This window comes from Aethalodelphis obliquidens, unplaced genomic scaffold (genome assembly GCF_003676395.1).
Source record: "Aethalodelphis obliquidens isolate GAN/ISIS:26980383/991018 unplaced genomic scaffold, ASM367639v1 scaffold43, whole genome shotgun sequence".
Classification (NCBI taxonomy): Eukaryota; Metazoa; Chordata; class Mammalia; order Artiodactyla; family Delphinidae; genus Aethalodelphis; species Aethalodelphis obliquidens.
The window spans coordinates 11,662,869-11,683,887 of record NW_020837987.1 but is presented as its reverse complement, the minus strand read 5'-3'; the positions used below and the strand labels follow the sequence as shown (position 1 = coordinate 11,683,887).

General features: G+C 47.8%; 1 protein-coding gene and 1 long non-coding RNA gene across 3 annotated transcripts in view; one reads left to right on the top strand and one right to left on the bottom strand.

Annotated features, from left to right (window-relative positions):
* Positions 1–5: 5 nt before the first annotated feature.
* LOC113606032 (uncharacterized) lies at positions 6–4,159 on the bottom strand. Its single transcript, XR_003427431.1, has 3 exons — positions 3,994–4,159; positions 335–533; positions 6–241 (listed from the first exon to the last, which is right to left on the bottom strand). It is a non-coding gene; the product is annotated as an uncharacterized LOC113606032 (long non-coding RNA).
* The window catches only part of LOC113606028 (optic atrophy 3 protein), a 37,711-nt gene continuing 20,848 nt past the window's right edge, over positions 4,157–21,019 (top strand). The window contains exon 1 of one of the 2 annotated variants that reach the window (XM_027079879.1): positions 4,157–4,341. In XM_027079879.1, the coding sequence (XP_026935680.1) occupies positions 4,179–4,341 (163 nt within the window). In that variant the 5' untranslated portion in view covers positions 4,157–4,178. Of the gene's footprint in view, positions 4,342–15,272; positions 15,552–21,019 lie in introns of those variants that run through there. The other variant, XM_027079880.1, reaches the window with a different exon arrangement.

The window sequence follows — 21,019 nt, the reverse complement described above, 5'->3', positions numbered from 1 at the left end:
TAGAACTGTGCCTAGCCCTGCGCTGGGTGGTGCTAGTGACCCAGCGGTGACAAATGACAGTGCTGGCCCTGCCCTCATGGCTCCCACTCCACTGGGGGAGACAGATCTGTCCCTGGATAGTGATGACCCAGAGTGGGCAGGGCTCAGACGGGGAGCCCAGGCGCTGGGGGAACCCAAGAAGGCATCAGACCCGGTCTGGGGGTCAGAAAGTGCCTCCTAGAGGAGGGGACCAGTAGATTAACTTTCCGGAAGGTAAAGACAAAAAAGTTAGGATTACTTTCAACAAGGGGGTAAAAGTTTGTGACTCACGGGGAAGGTGGAAGAAGAAACTCACCGAATGCTGAGTGGTCCCTTTTGCCTTTGGGAAGCCCCCGGTCCTATAGGGGAGAGAGCGAGCAGGACAGAGCGTTTCAGAGTTTCAAGGTAAACAGCATTCTCCAGGTCAGGGCTGAGGAGGAGGGAGCAGGATCAAATGAAGGGCGATCAGCAGACGGGCTGGTGGAGCAGGGAGCAGGGCAGGCTTGGGAAGGGGGCTGGGGACAAGAGAAGGCTATTTATTCATTCATTCAAGGGAGATTTGTTTAGACCTACCCTCTGCCCAGCCCTGTGCTGGCCGGCAGCTGGGGACAAAACAGTGACCAAGACAGCCCAGGCCCCGCCCTCACGGAGCTCACAGTAAATGAATAGAGATAAACATCACATTTGGAATCGATAAGGGTAATGGGGAAAAATAAAGCTGACTGAGGGGACAGAGAGTGATGTGGAGTCTGATCTAGATAAGGAGGTCGGGGAGGGCTCACGGAGAAGGGGGCATTTGAGAAACGACCTGAAGGAGGAAAGGGGTCAGATGGAAGAGCGCTGCAGGCCGCGAGAACAGCAAGTGCAAAACATGGAGTAAGAGACTGCCTGCGTTTGAGGGCCAGCAAGCACACACAGCGGTGTGGCGGGAACCAGAGGCGGGAGGATGTGAGGAATGGAATTGAGACAGGCCAGGAACAGGGGCCCATATTACAGAGCTTTGTGAATCCACGTGAGGACTTTGCCTTTTATTCCAAGAGAAATGGGAGCTACAGAGGGGCTCTTGGCAGAGAAGGATTGGGATTTGGCTTAAATGTTAACAGGATTCCCTGGCTGCTGAGTGGGGAACAGAATATGGGAAGTAAGGGCGGAAGCCAGGAGCCCAGGCAGGAGATGCTGATGGCTGGACTGGGGTCGGGGGTGGGTGGTGGTGGAGTGGGGAAGGATCGGTGTCAGCTTTGGGATTTATCTTGAAGGAATTCGATGATGGAAGAAGCACAAGGGCCAGTGGGATTGTGTAACTCAAGCCCCTTGCCCATCCTGGGAAAAGGGTGACCAGGGGACCTGAACTGGAAGGACGTCTGGGAATGATCCCAGGCCCTACTCAAAGGCCGTCACCGAAGAGGCCAAGTGATTAGCCCAGGGTCACACAGCCAGTGAGTCAACGCTGGGGCCATCCTGGGCTCCCTCTCCCCTCCCTGTCTCTGCCTCTGTTCCCAGGCCCCAGAGTGGCCAAGGCTGCTGTCCTGGCTGATGGTGTTCCCCTCCCTCCCCTGGCCCTCAGGGGTCAACCAGGAATGGCTGTCCTTCTAGAACTAGGCTGGAGAGCAGGAGGAAACACACAGCTCTGGACAGGCCTCGCCCCTTCTGGTAGCCCATCTCCCTCCCTTCCTCCCCACGGGTGTGTAACAGGCTCCAGGCTCCTGATGAGATGTGAAGATCTCCCTACACACACACACACACACACACACACACACGCACACATACACCATTGCCCCAGAGGTTCCCAGAAGAGTTTCCTGGAAACCCTTCTCAGAGAAAGAAAGAGGAGGGAGGAGGGGAGTGAGAAAAAAAATGAACTTAATGAGGAAAATAGTTTTGCAGGAGGAGGGGTGGGTCACTGAGATGCAGGAAGTTGGGTCTTCGGTGTTGTGGGGAAGAGAAAAGAGGGAGGCCTGGGATTGGGCGGGGAGGAAGGGCTGGTAGTTTTCCCACCCTGTCTCACTGCTATAAAGCTACTGGGATGGAGATGTAGGGGAACAGAAGCTTTCTGAACACAGTCCCCTCAGGGAATCAGATGAAAGCCTGCATGCTACCCCTCCACCAAATGCTCATTCCCATTCATTCAATAAATATTTATTGAGCACCTACTATGTGCCAAACATTGTTCTAGGAGCTGAGGAAACAATAGTGAATTATAAACAAAAAAGTCATGTACAAGTTTGGAAGCTTCCTAAACCCATCATGTGGAACCTCAGTGCCCCACCCCCACCCCGAGTAGGTCCTTAGGCCCCAGGCTAACACCCCCAGGGATCAGGAGAAGACTCTGGGCTGGGACTCAAGAAACCCCAGCCTCAGTTGCATCTTGATTACCTCTGGAACTCTGGATAAACCCTTGTCATCCTCTGGCTCCAGTTGGTCAGTCAGTAAAATGGCGGGGGGAGGTCCCTAGTGGATGATGGACCTTGAATGGTCCCAAGCTCCTTAACATCTTTAGCCCAGAAAGGGTCCTGGGGAGAAGTTGTTTTTATGGAGTCTTGGCATTCTTAGTAATTTAGAATATCGAGGTTCACACATGTCAGTATCATCATTACAGATGGAGAAATGGAAGTCCATCAGGGCCAGGAAAGTGACAAAGGACACTCAGGGAGTCCGAGAGGATGCCAAGTAAAGCCCTGGGTCCCCCAACTCTGTGTCCTGAATGTTTCCTCCTGTACACAGCTTCTCTGTTCCTTGCACTTCCCCTCTTCCTCTGCCTCTTCGAGAATCTCTCAATTACCCATCAGCACTCCACCATCCAGAAATTTCTCTCAACCTCTTCTTGACCTTGTTTATATGATTTTGCTCCCTGCTGGGTAAAGGATGACAGTCTGGGACACTTCCTTAAACTCCTTCTTGAGCCAGCTCCCTAGGGACACTTGCCCCCCAGTGGAGGAAGTGGGGCTGCTTGAGAACGGTATAGTTTATTAGCCAAGATGCTGGGCTATCAACCTCTGCTGGCTGAGGGAACTTGTGCCACTCTCCTGGCCCCTCTTTGGGTCTCAGTTTGTCAGTTACTTGGAAAATGGGTGGATTAGCTGCTTCTGGAGATGAAATGCATCCTCATGCTGGAGTTAGCAATAATAATGCTAATACCTGTATAGTAATAAGGGCTGTTTATTGGGTGATTGGCACCATTCTAAGCTCTTAACATAGTTCACTATGTTTTTATATTCAAAATTTGCATGCAAGGCTTACAACAACCCAATAAGGTAAGTGGTTTTTTTTTTTTTTTTAGTAAATTTATTTATTTAGTTTTGGCTGTGCTGGGTCTTCGTTGCTGCGCAGGGGCTTTCTCTGCTTGCGGTGAGCAGGCCTACTCTTCCGTGCGGCGCCCGGGTTTCTCATTGCGGTGCCTTCTCTTGTGGAGCATGGGCCCTAGAGTGCGCGAGCTTCAGTAGTTGTGGCACACGGGCTCAGTAGTTGTGGCTCGCAGGGTCTAGAGCGCAGGCTCAGTAGTTGCGGCGCACGGGCTTAGCTGCTCCGCGGCATGTGGGATCTTCCCAGACCAGGGCTTGAACCCATATCCCCTACATTGGCAAGCAGATTCTTAACCACTGCACCACCAGGAAAGTCCCAAGGTGTAAGTGTTCTTATGATTCCCATTTTGTAGATGGGAATACTGATGCCCAGAGAGGTTAAGTCACTCGTCACACACAGCAAGTAAACAGTGGAGCTGGGTTCCCAATCCAGGTCTGTATGACTACCTGGACAGTTTCTTACGCCCAGTGAGAGCTCTAAACTGCGGGGGCGGGGGGGAAAGGTGCATTTGGGACTCGTTAGCCCTAATTAGGACTAATTAAGACTCCTCCTTTGGAGATGCCACCTAGGTGTGTGACGTCACGGAGGAGGGCGGTGACGTCAGCCGAAGCGGGCGTGGGAACCCACGCAAGCTCCGCGAGCTGCCGTTTAACGGCACCACCCTCTGACACTTACTTTCGCCGTATATTTGCATATTTATCGGAACGGACGTCGGAGCGTCAGCGTTGACGTGGTGTCGTCACGGAGCGCCCCTGCAGTTCCCCATAGGGCGTACGCACGTACGTAGGCACGCACAGCGACGAGCGGGCGAGGGAGGAGGGAGAGATCGGAAGCGCCCCTCCCAGTCAGCAAGGTTGCGCATGCCCCTTGCAACCGCCAAGATGGTGGTGGGCGCGTTCCCTATGGCGAAGCTGCTATACCTGGGCATCCGGCAGGTCAGCAAGCCGCTTGCCAACCGCATTAAGGAAGCCGCCCGACGAAGCGAGTTCTTCAAGACCTATATCTGCCTCCCGCCAGCTCAGCGTGAGTCTCACCCCACGTCCCTCCAACCTTCCCATTCTCTAACCCCTTTCAGGTGGTTGCTCAGGAGGTGGACTTCTGTTCATGACCAATCACAGCCCGAACCGGCAAAGTCTTTCAGCCAGTAGGGATGGTCCCTGGGAGAGGGGCATGCGGGTAGCCCAATAGTAAGAAAGGGCATGGGGTTAAGGGCGGGGCAGGGCGACCGCGCTTGAGTTGGGAATACTAGCCAATAGAGGAAAAGAGCGCGTGGAGACTGACGTCTAGACGGACCAATAACCTGGGGAATGGGAGTGATTTGGGCGGGGCATTCCAGGGCTGAGAGGAGCCGGGGGAGACCGGAGCTCCGGTCATTTGACCAAGTGGGGTCGTTTGCTAGACTATCCGTGGGAGGGTTCGCTCTGAAGACTCCACCTCGTGCCTCAGTTTCCCTCCCGTCCTGGGAGTTGAGAGGTGCTTATGTATCATCCGTTTAGGACATTCATTGGTTTGCCCCAGTTGTACTCTGGGAAATAGGCCTGGGTAGAGGCGTGGCTCGGGGCGAAGTCTGGGGTCTGGGGGCGTGACCTGGGAATCCGGCTAAAGGAGTAATTTTAACTAGAGTGAACATTTGTCCATCTATTCATTAATCCACCCATACTCCGTATTTGTTTGTCCATTCATTCAGTAGACAGACCATGCTGACTTTTTCTGGGCTGGGAGACACATTTATGACCCATCACTGTCACCCCAGAGTGGTCAGGATGGTGTGAAGTCCAGAGCTCAGAAAGACCTCCTGACCCGGGGGCGTGGGGTCAGGAAGGCTGTCTAGACGAGGGCTGCCTGAGCTGAGATCTGAAGGGCATAGTAAACATTCAAACTATGAGCTACTGTCAAAAGGCGATCTATGTGCTGTGGGCCTGTGGGAGCACAAAGTGTGGAAATTTAACGTAATTTGCTGCGTCAGGGAACCACCAGTAATCCATCTGTTACTTCATTTAGTTAGTGTTTACTGAGCGTCTGCTTTGTACCTGGCCTTGTGCTGGGCAGTGATGGTGAAACAGCAGGAATCAAGCTAGCCCCAGTCTCTGCCCCCAAGGAACTCGCAGTCAGGTGGGGACAGACCCATCCTTCAAGGTGACGACCCAGAGTGGGCAGAGCTTGCATGGGGGATCCCACTGGACGCCTGACCTGACATGGGGTTCAGGGAGGGCTTCCTGGCAGAGGAGACCTCTGGGCTGGGAACTGAAGGGTGAGGAGAGTCTCACCAGACAACACGGGGACAGGGATGATGTTGAGGGCGAAGGAGGAGCATGCGCAAAGGCCAAATGGTTACGGGGAGCACACTTTTTTTCCTTACAAGTTTGGATGCTTAAAATTTGCTTTCCAGGGCTTGGAATTCTTGGTCTTTTGGTGTTTGGTCGGTCCTCTGCCAGAGCTGCAGATCTTAGAACGGAGAAGTGTTGGATTACAGTTTCTGAAGTGCTTCCATATAAGCTCTCTCATTTGAGCCTCACACTCTTTTTTGTCCCCATGTCAGGGAGGGGAAATGACTTCCCCCAGTTTATAGAAGAGAAAACTGAAGCCTGAGAGCAGAGGGGAATTGCTGAGGTCACTCGTGGAGTTAGTGCCAGAGGCTGACTCAAATCCTGCGTTCGGGATTCCCAGAGCTGGTGCTTGTTTCCTGCCTCTGTCTTTCTCCCAAGCACTGTGACGTGTGTCAGCGTTGTGGTTTAGAAAGTGGCTGCTTGAGTCAGACTGACATGGGTTCCAATCTGGCGCACACACACACACACATACACACACACACACACACGCACCCTGTCCCCTTCTCAGCCAGGTGATTTTGGGCAGGTCACTAACCCCTCTGAGCTTCAGTTTCCTCCTCTGTACAGTGAGTATTATATAATAGTGGCATTTAATGGGCGCTCACTTTGTGCCAGGCAGTCTGCTGAGAACGTCACAGCATTAAGTCCTCACCAATTATTATGAGGTAGACATCGTTATTATTCCTATTTTGTGTATATCTACATATGCATTTATGCTATAAATAACACTTACCTCATCAAGTTGTTGTGAGGAGTAATGGATGTAAAGTGATAGGTCAGTGCACGGCACTGAGTTGTGGCTGTTGTGTAGATGTTATGGTTACAGCTGAGAAGAAAAAGTAAAAAATTTTATCTTCAGGGGACCTTGCGTTCTTGGCATGGGGGGAAGCCAGACAAGAAAGAAAACAGTGAAAATGTGAAGTTAGATATTGGATGGCACTAATTGCTCTGGAGAAAACGTCAGGGATGCAGGAGGAGGAGTATTTGGGGGACGGTTGTGAAGTTTAGATAGGATTACCAGGGAGACCTCACTGAAAATATGAGAGGAGGGAGCACGCAGTGCGGGCATCTGGGGGAGGAGCTTTCTAGCCCGAAGTTTCCACAGGTGTGAAGACCCTGAGGTGAGTGTGCGCCTGGCCTGTTTGATGAGCATCGAGGAAGCCAGTGTGGCTGAACAGTGAGACCGAGTGGAGACTGAGGGCCGAGAAGGTGGTGGGAAGGGGGCAGATCGTGCAGGGCCTGTGGGCCACCACAAACGCTTTGGCTTTACTCTGAGTGGATGGGACTCACTGGAGGGTCTGAGCAGAGGACGGATGGGATCTGAGTTCGATTTTAATAGGATCCTTTTAGCAATCAGAGGGTGAGCGTGGATGCAGGGAAGACATGACTACAGCAGTCCAGGTGGGAGGTGAGTGGGGAGGAGGGGTCAGATCCCAGAGACAATTTTTTCCCCAACTACTTCTTTTTAAAATTTCAAACCCTGGGGCCTCCCTGGTGGCGCAGTGGTTGAGAGTCCTCCTGCCGATGCAGGGGACACGGGTTCGTGCCCCGGCCCGGGAAGATCCCACATGCCGCGGAGTGGCTGGGCCCGTGAGCCATGGCCACTGAGCCTGCGTGTCCGGAGCCTGTGCTCCGCAACGGGAGAGGCCACAGCAGTGAGACGCCTGAGTACCGCAAAAAAAAAAAAAAAAAAGTTTCAAACCCTGAGAAAAGTTGAAAGAAAGAATGGTATGGTCATCAGGTATATGCCCTTCAACACCTAGTTCATCTCTTATTAGTCTTCAGCAGATCTGCTTTGTCTTCAACACCATATATGTATGCGTGTATGAATGTATATACACAATCTTTTTTTTTTTCTGAACAATTTGAAAGTAAGTTTTGGACATGCTTCTAAACTCCTAAATACTTCAGTCTGTATCTTCTAAGAACAAAGGCATTCTATATGACACAGAACGAGTGTCACACCTGAGAAATTTAACATTGATAACAATAATATTGATGACAATATTGTTTAATATACAGCTCATATCTAATATATAGCTCATATTCTGGTCCCCCAAATGTCCTTTTAGCTGTTTATTATTTTTAACCTAGGGTCAGCTCAAGGATCATGCGCTGCATTTGATAATCATGCCTCTTTAGTGTCCTTTAATCTACAGCAGGCTGGGCAATCTGGCGCACTGCCTGTCTTTGTAAATAAAGTTTTATTGGGACACAGCCCTGCCCATTCGTTGTACATTGTCTGTGGATGCAGAGTCGGGTTTCCATGGCCCACAAATCTAAAATATTTGCTCTGTAGCCCGTAGCAGAAAAAGTTTGCTGGCCCTCCTCTATAACAGTATCCTTGTCCTTTCTTGTTTTTTGTGACATTGACATTGGAAAGGGTCCAAGCCAGTTGTCCCGTAGTGTCCCGCAATCTGGGGTTTTCTGATTGCTTCCTCTGATTTGATTCACGTTGAGCATATTTGGCAGGAACACCACAGAACACCTAAGGACATCACCTCAGGGGGCTCCTGATGTCTGTTTGTTCCGTCATTTGTGGCGGTACCTTGGATCCCTTGGTTAAGGTGGTGACTGCTAAAAGAACCTTTCCTTTTCCCCTTAGTAATGAATAAGCAGTAGATTTGTTTGAAAGGTAGTGGCGGCAGGATTTCCTGTGGATTGGGTGTGACAGGCCGACTGGAAGAGGGGCAGGCTGGACGGAAAGTACCAGGGGCTCAGTGGGGGACAGGTTTGGTTGGAGATGCTTTTCGACGTTGGTATGCCCTGACTTCTCATAGTCACACTTTTTATTTTTAATTAATTAATTTATTAAAAATTTTTTATTTTATTTTTGGCTGCGTTGGGTCTTTGTTGCCGTGCGCGGGCTTTCTCCAGTTGCGGCGAGCGGGGGCTACTCTTCGTTGCAGTGGGCAGGCCTCTCATTGCGGTGGCTTCTCCTGTTGAGGAGTATGGGCTCTAGGCACACAGGCTTCAGTAGTTGTGGCATGTGGGATCAGTAGTTGTGGCTCATGGGCTCTAGAGCGCAGGCTCAGTAGTTGTGTTGCTCTGCAGTATGTGGGATCTTCCTGGACCAGGGCTCGAACTCATGTCTCCTGCATTGGCAGGCGGATTCTTAACCACTGTGCCACCAGGGAAGTCCCTGGCTAAGGTTCTTTTGACACAGTAGGGTAGACCTAGCTGTCGGTCTCCTCACAATAGGGGCCGGAGGGGTAGGTGTTTCTGCCTGGGAAAGAACAGTAAATGCAAGAAGCATAAATCATCGATGATGCACTGTGTCGGGGAGACAGAGATCTTTTTCAACAAAGATTTCTGGGGGAGAGAAAATTAAAGAGGTTGGTGATGCCGGGAAGGTTGGGACCACTCATGCAAAGTGCACTGCTGATGCTGCCAGGGGAACTGTGGGAGGTCTCTGGGCAGTGGGAAAATTCCAGTTGGTTTCCGCTTATTCCTTTGGAGAACACTGGTCATTTTTCCAGTTTGCTCCTCTGGTAGGCAGAATAACGGCCCCCCCAAAGATGCCCACATCTTAATCCCAGGAACCTGTTGAACGTGTTGCCTTACACAACAAAGGGGACGTTACAGATGTGATTGACTCAGGTATTTGGTGATTGGGAGAGTAGCCTGGGTCATGCAGGTGGGTCCAGTGTAATCACGAGGGTCCTTATAGGTGAAAGAGGGAGACAGGAAAGGGACTGATTTGAAGCTGCTACCCTGCTGGCCTTGAAGATAGAGGAGGGACCGTGAGCTCAGGAATGCAGGCGGCCTCTAGAAGCTGGAAAAGGCAAGGGAACAAATTCTCCCCTAGAGCCTCCAGAAAGGAACTCTCGCCTGCTGACACCTAGAGTTTAGGCTAGTGAGAACCGTTTTGGACTCCTGACCTCTGGAACTGTAGAGAATAACTGTGTGTTGTTTTAAACCACTGCATTTGTGGTCATTTATTACAGAAGCAATAGGAAACTAATATGCCACACGATTCATTCAGGCTGCTGGGATAATTTTTTCAGAAGAGTTTAGCTCTGTGGTCATTCTTACAAGTTTTGGCTTTGGAGTTGGTTTCAGTTTTGCTACAAAGCAATCTGACCTACAGTTTAAGGACTTTACACAGTGACCATTTTTCTCTCACAGTTTCGTGGCTTGACTGGGCCAGCTGGGCCTCGGCCAGTCTTGCTAGGTAGTCTCTCAGGGGGTTTCAGTCAGAGGGTGGCTGGGCCTGGAGTCATCAGGAGGCTCTGCTGGGATCTTGGAATGGCCAGTTCCTTCTCTCCGTCTCAGTGTTGTCTCAGGACCTCTGTTCTCCACGTGGTCTCGCCTCTCATGGTCACTCAGGGCCCCCAGGAGCTAGATTTCCATGAGGGAAGAAGCAGAAGCCGCAGGCCTTTTAAGGGCAGGGCCTGGATCCACACAGCATCACTTCCAGAACACGCTATCAGTCCAAGCAGCTCTGGCACAGACCAGAGTGAGTGTGAGAGGGGACCGCACAGGGCGTGATGCAGACAGTCACCAAAGGCAGTTTGCCACAGAGTCGATACTCTTGGCCTGGCATCTTGGAGCCGCTAATGAGCTGTGTGACTTTGGGCAAGCAGCTCGACCTCTCTGAGACTCCAAATCCACGTTCATCAAATGAGGGTGATGACAGAACTCACCTCCCAGGATTCTTGTGGGGATCCAAGAGCCAGTGGATATCAAGGCCTGGCCCAGAGCATGTGCATCTGGTCTTTAGTGCTGGCTGTGATAATCTGTTCTTAGCATATGTGGGCATTACTGTCCAGAGGCTGGAAACCCTGCTTCCAGATAAAGGCTTCCTGCACTCAGCTTTCCGCTTTGCCATTTGCCGTGCGTCCCGCGCAAGTCACCCCACCTTTCTGTACCTCGGTTTCCTCCTCTGCATGGTATAGCACTCACCTCATAGGTCTGATGGGAGGGTCTGTTGCGTGTGTGAGTACCCTCAGTGCAGGCCTGGCACGTTCTAAGTTCAGTGACTTAAAGTGAACTCAGTAACTTAGTGGGGCGGAGTGGTCAAGAACGCGGCCTCTGGAGCTGAGCTGCCTACATGTTAATCCCAGTTCTACCATTTTCTATGTGGCCCCAGGGCAGTTTTTTTTTTTTTAATTAATTTATTTATTTTTGGCTGCATTGGGTCTTTGTTGCTGTGTGCGGGCTTTCTCTAGTTGTGGCGAGCTGGGGCTACTCTTCGTTGTGGTGTGCGGGCTTCTCATTGCGGTGGCTTCTGTTGTTGTGGAGCACAGGCTCTAGGCACGTGGGCTCCAGAGTGCAGGCTCAGTAGTTGCAGTAGTTGTGGCGCACAGGCTTAGTTGCTCCGCGGCATGTGGGATCTTCCTGGACCAGGGCTCGAACCCGTGTCGCGTGCATTGGCAGGAGGATTCTTAACCACTGCGCCACCAGGGAAGTCCCTTCCGGGGCAAGTTATTTAACTTCTCTGGTTAAATTGTATCTGTAAATTATATCATTATAACTCATATTCCATGAGTTAATATATCCATAAAGCATTAAACAGTGCCTGACTCTTAAGTGCTGCATAATTGTTTGTTGAATGTGTAGAGATATCAGGCACCATTATTATTTTGATCATCATCGTCATCTTAATACTAAACTTTCTAGTGCATTCCTTCTCTGGTGGCCTGTTGCAGCCAAGCAGTCAGTACTTCAGGCCTCTAGGTGGCGTTGGTCCCTCTTCCTCAGTCAGACCTCACAGGCTTACCACAAGCAGAAGGGTCTGGGCTCTCCCATGAACATTTCTAACTAGCGCGGGGCAATTATTATGTTTGTCTGGTCAGAAGCTGGGATTGGAGTAAAGAAAAGTGAGAAAGGCAAACAGAGAGAGGGCAATGTGGCTGAGTAGAGAGCCTCCTATGACCTAATGCTTCCTAAAATATTTAAAGCATCCTTTGAAATGCATGGTTGTACCTGCAATGAAGAAAAGGGACTCCTCCCAGAGTAAGGAGAAAGCGAGAGCAAAGAGCCAAGGAGGGGAGGGAGCGCTGAAGCCTCCTGGTGCTCTGGGGACATTGACAGATTCACATGGCCTTGGGGACAGAGGACCACCTTGTGAACAGCCAGGTCCTGGGGAAGGTACCCCTCAGGGGAAGTGTGAACTAAAAAAAATCCCATCCTGCAAAGGCACACAGCCTTACATCTAGGTAGAGATTGAAAAAGTTTTCCTCTGAGAATTGACTGTCCCTCATGTGGGTTTGAGGCTTCAATTATACTCTTTGGAAGGTCCTGGAAACAGTAGGCTGAGAATGAACCCGGATCTGTGTGCCCCTAAGTACCTGGCCATGACAAACATAAACCCTCCCTGGAGGAGCCCCACCCTCTGCCTGGGCCTTGGAGAATTCCTTCAGGTAGAGTTCCGGCACATATGAGCTCATGATAAAAAAAATTATGTGCCGTACAGAGAAGCAGGCACCATGATCGAGAGTCAGCAGACACAAAATATGGCAGGTCAAGACCCGCAAACAAACAAACAAACAGACAAACAAAAAAGACCCGCAAACATTGTGGATGTGGGAATGATCAGATACGGATATAAAATAGCTCTGTTTATATATGAAAAGGATAAAATAGGACAGATATAAAAACATGAATGAGTACAATCAAAAATCACCAGGAAGTTGCAAAAAGAGCTAAATAGAACTTCGAGAAGTGACAGATACAATTGAAGTTCAGAGCTCGACAGAACTAAAGAAACACCAGACTAAATATAGCTGCTAAGAGGATTGGTGAGCTGAAAGGTAGATGTCCTGAAGGGAAAAATGTGAGCTTTGTGGCGTGCTCCCCTCCGCTGCCCAGGATCCTGATTGGTCCACCTGGGGAAGGAAGGGCTGGACACTTTATTTTTTTATCTATTTTTTATTCTTTTGGCTGTGCCATTCAACATGAAGGATCTTCCCCATCCAGGGATCAAACCCGTGCCCCCTGCGTTGGGAGCATGGAGTCTTAACAACGGGACCGCCAGGGAAGTCAGGGACTTTTTTTTTTTTTTTTTTTTATTCGGCTGTGTTGGGTCTTAGTTGTGGCACGCGGGCTCTTCATTGGGGTGCACGGGCTTCTCTCTAGTTGTGGTGTGCGGGCTCCAGAGTGCATGGGCTTAGTTGTACCGCGGCCTGTGGGATCTTAGTTCCCTGACCAGGAATAGAGCCCGTGTCCCCTGCATTGGAAGGCGGATTCTTAACCACTGGACCACCAGGGAAGTCCCCATTTTTATTTTCAGTATTTTCCAGACAGGATCCGCGTGTGCATGAGCGCTTGAAAACCACTTCCCTGGAGTCTATTTATAATCTCCAGAGTACCACATCAGTTATGTTACATGACAGCGGGCTGCTGTTGGTGACCTCCAAACAGTTTTATTATGCTCTCCTATTAAGGAAACGTTCTGACAACTCTCCCCTAGTATGAATGTGTGTGTGTGTGTGTGTGTGTGTGATATGAATGTGTATACATAGTTATTTAGGAGTCATGAATAGTACTGACATATATTACTGTGAATATATTATGTGCATTTAAAAACATTCAAAAATTGGAGGGGATGAAATTTTTTATTTTTTGAAATTAATATTTTAATAATAAAATTTTTATTTTATATATTCATAGCCCTCCAAATGTTTTTGCTCTCACTAAAAATATTTTCTTATACAGGCATTGTTAATGCATTTGGAAACTCTCAGTGTAACCATCTTTTTCTTTTTTTTTTTTAATTTTGCGGTACGCGGGCCTCTCACTGCTGTGGCCTCTCCCGTTGCAGAGCACAGGCTCCGGACGCGCAGGCTCAGCGGCCATGGCTCACGGGCCCAGCCGCTCCGCAGCACTTGGGATCCTCCTGGACCGGGGCACGAACCCGCGTCCCCTGCATCTGCAGGCGGACTCTCAACCACTGCGCCACCAGGGAAGCCCTGTAACCATCTTTGAGAGTCGTTTTGACATTCTTTGTGCATGGCTGGCTGTCACAGCTGGCAAAGTCCTAACTGAGGTACAGACCAAATGAGAGAAGTGTGCCGTCAGCTGAATTTAACCCCCCTGCTCAGCTTTCATTCCCACCCTTCATATGCAGAGGTGTTTGTTGGAATTTTCTCGTGCTGGCCTTGGGAAATCTTCCGTCCTTGGTTTCTGAGCAGGACTCTTTAAGAAGCCCTGGTGTGAGGACTTGATTTGCAACCTGAGAATGTCCCCGGGAATCAATTTGCCCAGGCTGCAATGCGCTGAATGGACAGGAGAGGGCGCCCGTGTCAGTCCTTTAGCCTTTAGGTCCAGCGCCTGAGGATGCTGGCACCTGCGGCTGAGGGGCACTAGAGGGCTTCTCTGTAGTCCATCTGGGTGTGTCTCTGTATGCCTAGTAAAGCTTAATTTCTTCTTATTTTCACCCTCTCCTTCCTTTCTCCTCTTCTTCTTTCCCTTCTCTTCTCTTTCTTCAAACCAAACATAACGGGAAGTTGATATTTTCTTCCTATGCTCCAGAGAAACACCTTGTTCACCCTTCTTTGTTCACCTGTCCTTGAGACTCCTTGGTCTACCCCAATGTTCTCGGCCTCCCAGGATGTGCTTCTGTCTCTAACGAGGGTCTTACCCCTTGTTTCTAATTTTTGGTTCCTCCTTTGTTCCTGCTGTCCTGGCTCCAGCTGACCCCACCTCAGACCACTGAGCCTCCACATAGCTGGTGATTTCTTCAGAGCCCCCCACTCCCCCTCTTTCCTCAGTGATCTTCCGGCTTCCAGACCCACCTCGGTCCTGCCTTTGATGAGCACACAGCCACAGCAGCTACCTTCTATTGAAGGCCTAGTGTGTGCTGAATTCTGTGCTGCGTGTGTTGCCATTTTTATCTCTTTTCTTTTTAAAATTGAATCAAATTTTAATTTTATTTTGGGGTTTTAGGGGGTTTTTTCCTCTGAAGTTTTTTTGGGGGACTTACTAAATTTACAAAAGTAATATATGCTTATTGTGAACGAAAGAACAAGACACAAATCAGTTTGTGCTCATCTGTGATTAATCGAAAACCCAGCCAATAAATCTTACCCAAATCTTAAGTCTAAGGGATGTTTATTGTTGGTGGAGGAAGGTGGCTTTGTGGTTGTCTGGTGGCTTGGTGATGTTATTAGGGACCTGAGGACTCTTTCTGTCTCTACCATCTTGGTGTTCAGGCAGTAACTCCCCTCAAGGCCTCAAAGAGGCTACTGGAGCTCCAGGCATCGTACCTTTATACTGCAGTGTCCAAAGGGAGAAAGTGTGTGTGTGTGTGTGTGTGTGTGTGTGTGCGCGCGCACACACACGCACACGTTTATATGTGGGACGGGGGTTCTAGGGAAATGAGAGAAAGCTCTTCAAGGAGAAAAATATTCTCCCAGAAGCCCCCAGGGGACTCCCCTCACTGCTAATTGGCCAGAATTTAGTTACATACCATCCCTTGCTATATGGGAGGGCAGGGTGGTGAATGAATATAGCTTCTAGACTAATGGCAGGAGAGGATGGAGTTAATAAGACAGTACAGAATGATATAAAGTAGTATTAATAGTAATGAGCACTAAGGTTGTTGTAGTCTTTCTGTATATTAATTTATTCTCCCCGCACCCCGTGAGGTAGATTGCCATCCCTCACATACTTAAACAGATGAAGAAACTGAGCAGAGCTGTTAGGTAACCTGCCTGAGGGCACACAGGTGCTGAGTGGTAGAGCTAGGACCAGACTGTCTGGTTTTACTTTGCACTCCCCGTGCTCACCCCCATCCCCAGTCTCTGCAGGCAGCCATGCTGGATCTCCCACTAGACACTTAATTCATGTACAGGCCTTGAGTGCACCAACATCCCTGCCAGCCAGGGGTTATGATCCCCATTTTGAAAAAGAGGAAGTGGGGGTGCGGAGAGGTTGAGCAGCTTCCCCAAGCTCACACAGCATGTAAGTAGCAGGGCCAGAACTTGAATCCAGGAACACCCGACTTGAGCGCACTAAGCGCTTAGCCTCGTTAGCTGCTTCCCTTGTGCCTCTTTTTTTTTTTTTTTAATTTATACTGGATGTTTATTTATTGGAGTATAGTCGCTTTACAATGTTGTGTTTGTTTCTACTCTACAGCAAAGTGAATCAGCTATACGTATACACATATCCCCTCTTTTTTGGATTTCCTTCCCATTTAGGTCACCACGGAGCATTGAGTAGAGTTCCCTGTGCTCTACAGAAGGTTCTCATGAGTTGTCTATTTTATACATAATAGCAATAGTGTATATGTGTCAATTCCCATCTCCCAATTCATCCCGCCCCCCGTTCCCCCTTGGTATCCATACGTTTGTTCTCTACATCTGTGTCTCTATTTCCACTTTGCAGATAAGATCATCTATACCCTTGTGCCTCTTAAATCCCCACAGATGCCTTCTGTACCAAGTTAAGTTGGACAGAGTCTCCAGATATGGGCAGGGAGTAGAAGTGGGATTATTTTCTGGGACAAGGACTTGCTTCAGTCCATTAAGTGGCTGTATAATTGACTCATTCAACAAATCTTAATTTAGTGCCTGCTGTCTGCTAGGAACTATCCTAGGAGGTATGACTAACAACACAAAAGCCGCTCCTCTCATGGAGCTCACATTTGAAAGTATTAGTTACCTGTGTAGTGACTCCAGGGCACAGAGAGGTCCTTCTTCCCAGGGTGAATCTCAGTGGTCCAGCTTGGGTCACATCCCCATCCCCGAGCCAGTCACTATGGGCCGGGAATGCCATGCTCTGATTGGTCAGTCTGAAGGATTGGGTTAACCCCTGCGAAATCCTTTGGACCCAGAGTGCGGCAGATGGGATTCCCGCACTGAGAGACAGAACCAATCATGTTTCCTCTGGTGACTGGTGGGCTGCGCATCACTGCTGTCTCTGGGCTGTCATGGAGGATGGGACCAGGTTCACCAGAGGAGGCTCCCGCCCTGCTCGTAGCAGCGCAAGTCTGTTAACACCTGGAGCACTGTTGGGGCCAGCTTTCAACTGGCTGGAACCCATCCAGGAAAGGGCAGCCAGCACAGGGACTGGCTCGAAGCTGTTTACTCTGAATAGTAATTTCGTAACTGATGATGATAGTTTTTATTTATTATGCTTTCTGTGATCTCAACAAAATATATGAACCACCTTATTAGGGAGTTTATATGATCGTCCTGGTTGTATGAGTGGGGAAATAGCCCAGAGACCAGCAAGTTCCCTGAGGCAACACTGAATAAGAAATCAAGCCTACTGGCTCCCAAGCTCCTCCTCTTACATTTAGTTGTTAATATTTGACTTTTTGCGTATTATTTATTGAAGTACCGTATCTATACAGTATAATACTAAAGTTTAATAAAGATCTGTAGTTTAATGAGTAGTAACAAACGCATATGCCCGTATAACCAACATTCAAGATATAAAACATTTCCATCACCCTGGGAGAAGTTCCTTCCTTTCCCGTTCTGTCATCCTGTATGACTTCCCTCACTATAGATTAGTTTTACCTGTTGTTAAACTTCATATAAACGGAATCATGCAGTATGAACCTTATGTCTAGCTTTTGTTCACAAGATGCTTTTGAGATATTTCCTTGTTGCTGCATGTATCAGTGGTTCCTTTCTTTTATTGCTTTTAGTGCATATTCTTTTCTTTTATTCCAATACATATATGAATATCCTACACTTTGTTTATCCATTCTCTTAATCATTTGGGTTTCCAGTTTTTTTGGTTATTACAAGTAAAACTGCTGTGAACACTCTTGTACAAGTCTTTATGTAGACATATGCTTTTATTTCTCTTGGTTCAGTACATCGGAGTAAAATTTCTGAGTTATATGGTAAAGGTGTGTTTAATCTTATGAGAAACTACCAACGAGTTTTACAAAGTGGTTCCAGTTACTCTGCATCCTTGCCAATATTTAATGGTTTCACGGTTAATTTTAGCTATTACAGTTGGTGTAAAATGGCAACTCATTTGCTTTTTTCCTGGGGAATGGTAATACTGAGTACTTTTTCGTGTGATAATAAATAAACCTTTGTTACCTCACACAGTTCCTGAGAATTAGGCATTTAGGAGTGGCCCAGTGAGTGGCTTTGTCTCAGAGTCTCTCAGAATGAAGGCTCACCTGGCACTGGAGGATCTGCTTCCAAGGTGACTCACTCACCTAGTTGTTGGTAGAAGATCTCAGTTCTTCACTGGCTGTTGACTCAGTTGCTTTCCACATGGACCTCTCCTTAGGGCTACCTGTGACCTAGCAGCTGGCTTCCCTCAAAGAGAGTAATCCAAAAGTGAAAGTGACCGAGACTGAAGCAGCAGGGTCTTTATAATGTCATTTGGGAATTGACATACTACCACTTCTGATCACATTGTGTTGATCATACAGACCAACCCTGGTGCACTGTGGGAAGGGACTATACAGAGGTGTAAGTACCAGGAGACAGGGATTGTTGGGGGCCATCTTGGAGGTTGGCTACCGTAATTCTACTACTCTCATGAGCTAAAATGATCGATTTTTTTCTTAAAGAATATTAAACCAATCTTATATTCTTGTATAAACCCCACTTGGTCATGGTGTAGTATCCTTTTAATATATGCTGACTTTGATTTGCTAATATTTTCCAAAAGATTTTTGTATCTGTAGTCATGAGTGATATAGTCTGTAATTTTTTTTCTTGTAACGTTTTTCTCAGGTTTTAATATCACGGTTTGGCTGACCTCATAAAACAATTGGGAGAATGTTCCCTCATTTTCTATTTTCTATAAGATTTTGTGTAAAATTGGAATTATTTCTTCCTTAAATATTTGATATAAATGTCCAGCTTGGCTTGTAGTTTTTTTTAAGGGAAGATTTTTAATAACTGATACAATTTCTGTAGTAGTTATAGGACTCTTCAGATTTTCTGTTCCTTCTTGTGTCAATTTCCATAAATTATGTTTTTCAAGATATATGTCACTTCATATAAGTTGTTGAATTTATTGGGATAAAGTTGTGCATCATGTTCCTTTGGTATCCTTGTAATATTTGTAGCATCTCTAGTGATGTCTCCTCTGTCATTCCTGATAGTGATAATTTATGTTTGCTTTTTTCTTTATTCTTGAATACTAATCCTACTAGTGGTTTATCAAAGTATGTTTCAAAGAATCACCTTTTAGCTGTGTTATTTTCCTTTTATTTTTCTGTTTCCTATTTCATTGATTTCCACTCTTATTATTTTTTTCTATTTACTTTGTGTTTAACTTGCTCTTTTTTTAGTTAGATAGAATCTTAGATTATTGCTTTTTCAATCTTTCTTCTTTTCTTAATATAAGCACTTAAATATAAATTTCCCTCTAAGCACTACTTTAGCTGTGTTCCATAAAATTTGACACATTGTGTCTTTTTAAAAAAATTATTTATTTATTTATTTATTTTCAGCTGTGTTGGGCCTTCGTTGCTGCGTGCGGGCTTTCTCTAGTTGTTGTGAGCGGGTCTACTGGTTGTTGTAGTGCGCGGGCTTCTCATGGCAGTGGCTTCTCGTTGCGGAGCATGGGCTCTAGGCACACGGGCTTCAGTAGCTGTGGCACGCGGGCTCAGTAGTTGTGGCGCATGGGCTTAGTCGCTCCGCGGCATGTGGGATCTTCCTGGACCAGGGCTCGAACCCATGTCTCCTGCATTGGCAGGCAGATTCTTACCACTGCGCCACCAGGGAAGTCCCACATTATGTCTTTATTTTCATTCAGTTCTGTATATTTTTTAGTTTCTCTTGTGATGTCTTCTTTGACCTCTGGGTTATTTAGAAGTGAGTTGTTTAGTTTCCAAATATTGGGGCCTTTTTAGATTTCTCACTGTTATGATTTCCAATTTAGTTCCATCACGGTCAGTAATAATGCGTGTGGTAGAAAAATTCAGGTGGTACAAAAGGAAATATGATGAAAAGTACATACCTTCTTATCCCTATCAGCCTGCCTGTCTTCCTTCTTTTCTTTGTTGATTAAGAAAGATTTATCAAAGGCCTACTACTTGCCAAGCACTGGGGATACAGCTGTTTAAAAAGAGACCCATGTCTCTGCTGCCCTTTAGAGCTGAGGTTCTCCTGATAAGAGACAGATAGTAAATAAGAAAGTAAATAGGACTTCCCTGGTGGCGCAGTGGTTAAGAATCCGCCTGCCAATGCAGGGGACACGGGTTCGAGCCCTGGTCCAGGAAGATCCCACATGCCTCGGAGCAACTAAGCCCATGCGCCACAACTGCTGAGCCTGTGCTCTAGAGCCCACAAGCAACAACTACTGAGCCCGCGAGCCACAACTACTGAAGCTCACACGCCTAGAGCCCATGCTCCGCAACAAGAGAAGCCACTGCAATGAGAAGCCCGCGCACTGCAACGAAGAGTAGCCCTGCTCACCGCAACTAGAGAAAGTCCACGCACAGCAACGAAGACCCAACACAGCCCAAAATAAATAAATAAATTTATTAAAAAAAAGAAAAAAGAAAGTAAATATATTACATGTTAGATGGTACTAAGGGAAAAATGAAGCAGGAAAGAAGAAGGATTAGGTGTAATGGGAGAAGGTATTTGCTCTATTAGAGTGGGTTTAGGAAGCCTTCTCTGAGGAGGTGATTACAGAGACTTGAGTAAAATGAGGAAGTATGCATGTTTGGAGAGTAGTGTTTCAGGCATAAGGTACAGTAAGTGCAAAGGCCCTGAGGCTAGAGCATGCCTGCTGGGTTCCAGGAACAGTGAGGAGGCCTGTGTGGCTGGGGCAGAGGGTGATGGGAAGAGTAGAAGGTCAGAGGTTAGAAAGGAAACCACCAAAGGTCACTCCCCAGATACCCTCCAGAGGTGTTCTGTGCATAATCAGGTGTACTGTATGCATATGTGTAACTCACATAGAAGGTTGTGTACTGTTCACCTCGTTTTGTGCCCTATTTTTTTCCTCTTTAACTACATAACCTTGAAAATTCATCCCACATTCTTTTTCATAGTACTTGGTACTTAGTGTGATCGTACCAGGCCCCTGTTGGTGGATGTTTAGGTTATTTCTGGGTTATGCTCTCCCAAAGAATGCTGCCTTCAGTATTCCAGTCTATGTGGCACTTGGCAGGCAGCCTTCATGCTGTTGTACGTGAATCCACCCCAACTCCCCGCACTCCTGCAAGGAGAGTTTAAGGGAATCCTTTCCAGAGCTCGAGCTTCACCTGACTTGCCTGAGGAATCTGCTGGGTTTCCTCCCTCCCTCCTTCCGTCCTCCCTTTTTTCCTTCCTTCCCTCCCTTTCCGATGGTTCTGCTCCCAAGAAAAGAAATTATGGGAGAAGTATGAAAAGAAAGGCAAATCGCCTCTCCCTTCTTGGTGATGCATTGCCCCAGGTATAAAAACAACCAGCAGGGCTTCCCTGGTGGCGCAGTGGTTGAGAGTCCGCCTGCTAATGCAG